The 2,518-nt window shown below is 33.4% G+C and overlaps 1 protein-coding gene across 1 annotated transcript; it reads right to left on the bottom strand.

Annotated features, from left to right (window-relative positions):
* Nucleotides 1–1,212: 1,212 nt before the first annotated feature.
* LOC122022993 (tetraspanin-8-like) lies at nt 1,213–2,110 on the bottom strand. Its single transcript, XM_042581098.1, has 2 exons — nt 1,607–2,110; nt 1,213–1,533 (listed from the first exon to the last, which is right to left on the bottom strand). The coding sequence occupies exons 1-2, from the start codon at nt 2,108–2,110 to the stop codon at nt 1,213–1,215; spliced, it is 825 nt and encodes a 274-aa protein (XP_042437032.1).
* Nucleotides 2,111–2,518: the final 408 nt, after the last annotated feature.

Here is a 2,518-nt window from a genome sequence, read left to right as displayed (position 1 = left end):
CGATACAATTATCGTTATGAGGGATTAGAGATGTTCATAATGATGTAAATGATTAATCTGGGATAAATGCAAGTTATTGATGTCTCTAATTCGTTCTATAAAGCAGTTATGTAAAGTGTAACAATCTTCTTAGTAATAACTGCTCAGTGTGCTTACTATCGCATAAATTATTTTCCTTAAAGTATGGATTGGATGTTCTTATTTAGTCTCCGTGACTAATTAGTACTTTACTCTAGTTTTTGTTAGTTGATTATAATATACTATGTGACTTACATGGTCTTTGTGACTAGATGACCTTTATGGATTGTCTTAGACGAGTAGGAGATATAGGAGTTACGAAGATGAAAGGGTGTCTCTTCCCCTTCACCTTCCTCCTTTATGAGTGATCCTTCATCTTCCTCGTCTTTATATATGAGGCGTCCAAGGAATCGAAAGACAATAAAGTGGTAAGTAATCGGCAAAGAGAATATCCAATAGAGAGGGATTTAGCTCATGGAATCTTGAAAAGCTTTCCGATTAATTCGTGATTGTTCTTCTGATAATAAGCGAAGATCAAGATCTACTACTGGAGATCACTGTGAGTTTTATAAATATTTCTATATATTTTATGCATTTTGATCAACAGATAAAACGTATTTTGATATAACAATTTAGAATTTAAGGATTAATATTTTAAAGTTTATAGTTTAGCTACAATAATGTAGACAACTAGTTGCTTTATAACATATAAAAGTTACTCGGTAGTTGGTACAATATAAAAAAAATCAACTATTCACTTTAATCAAAATTACTGCACACAAATCACTATTATATTTTATTTACTTAGTCAAAATTATTTAAATTTCATAAAAAAACTTTAAAATAATTAAAAATTATTTTTAAATAATTGTATTTAAATCATAAATTATAAATCCTAAAGTCACTTGAAAATAATTATAGCAGCTACTTAATAACTTTTACATATTGTAACAATTATCGGTAGTTATTATAACACTATTAAATAAGGGGTATTATGAGAATAAATTTTCTTACGGACATTCTTTTAATTTTTTTTTTAAAAAAGATATCTTGTTTTATGATTTACATAATTTAAGAGGCCCTTTTGATTTTTTTCAATTTTCTATATAGAAAATAACTAAAGAATGCCTTAAAAAAATATCAAGATAGAACTATGGAATCACTTTAAAATCATTGATTTCTTTGTAATTACAATTAGGGGTATGCCCCTCGATAGTAATGTTTCGGAGGACGATGAGATTTATTATTCCTAAAAGCACAACAACCGAGTGAATACATTAGGATAAGGAAAACAATAAGTATAATGTTGAAGATGGCGATCTTCTTCCATCCTTCCTTGAGAGTGGCAATGAACCCCGCCTTGCATGAGCTGCATTTGTAGCAAAGTCGTTCTTGTTCATTGCTCCATGACTTGCAATCGATATCCGATGATGCAAAGCCACTCTTAGGAACTGCCCAATTGGTAGAATTCACATAAGTGAATCCACAAAAGGAAGGAGGCTTACAACACCCCAACTACATCGAACAAAAAGAACACAAATAATATCTCGTGCTAAACAATTTGGGAAGAAACATATATATTAACTACCTGCATTGGTGATAGATTCATGTTGTAGAATTCAGTGGCCTTCTTGCCAACTTCTCTGTCAAACTTACCGCAAACCTTGGCATCTTTGACGCACCCTTCGATCACCTTCCAAGTCTTTTCGTCTCCCACATTCTTTTGTAGCCAATTCGAGTAGTCCCCGAGCCGATATTCCTCGTACCCCCTCCCCGATACCACTTCACCGACACCTTTGTTCGTGATGACAACAGCGAATACAGAGAAGATGATGGTGGCAAGAATCAATAAGAAGATAAGGAAAAGATAAACCCACAAGAAAATGGAAATGCGAAAGCATGAGCCAATGAAGCCTAAGACGGAGACGAGGAAGAGGAAGGCACCCAACGCGAAGAGGGGAAATTGGAGGAAACGCTCACACTCGGACAAGGGTTGTAGTCGAAACCATAGCGCTATGCCGATGATCGGAAAGGAGATAATAAGAGCAATCAAGTTTACGATCGCGACAAGGACATTGCTAAATCTCACCATGTTAATGGATTCTTAGAAACAAAACCAAGGCGATAGGGCACTAGGAGAAAACAGAGAAGGGGACACTAAGAACTAATGTCACAATTCCGACCTCCCGTTCTCCTTTTATTCGTCCCTTTGAATAGGAGGGAAAGAAAATATAGGGACAATAAAAAAACTCGGAAGAACAAGTTGATTATATGTCGATAAATTAAGATCAATTTGCATATAATATGTTATTAAAGAAGAGAAAAGCATAAACATAATTTAATTAGATCAAAAGAAACATAACTAACTAAAAGATGAAATAAGAATAAATTACATTTTAACATGATAAATCGAACACACGCAAATATTAAACGTTCTTATTAGTGTGCATCCAAAAGCAAAACTTAAATATGTAAATTTACTGATTACGAGTTGGGCATT

The sequence above is a fragment of the Zingiber officinale genome, chromosome 9B (assembly GCF_018446385.1).
Source record: "Zingiber officinale cultivar Zhangliang chromosome 9B, Zo_v1.1, whole genome shotgun sequence".
In the NCBI taxonomy this organism is placed as follows: Eukaryota; Viridiplantae; Streptophyta; class Magnoliopsida; order Zingiberales; family Zingiberaceae; genus Zingiber; species Zingiber officinale.
The sequence above is the reverse complement of the archived record's forward strand: the minus strand, read 5'-3'. Positions and strand labels throughout refer to the sequence as shown.

Bases quoted from the DNA above. Each gene is read 5' to 3' on its own strand.
- LOC122022993 (XM_042581098.1), bottom strand. From the start codon at position 2,110: ATGGTGAGATTTAGCAATGTCCTTGTCGCGATCGTAAACTTGATTGCT. The intron at 1,534-1,606 runs GTAGTTAATATA...TGTTCGATGTAG, and splicing joins TGAATCTATCACCAATGCAG to TTGGGGTGTTGTAAGCCTCC.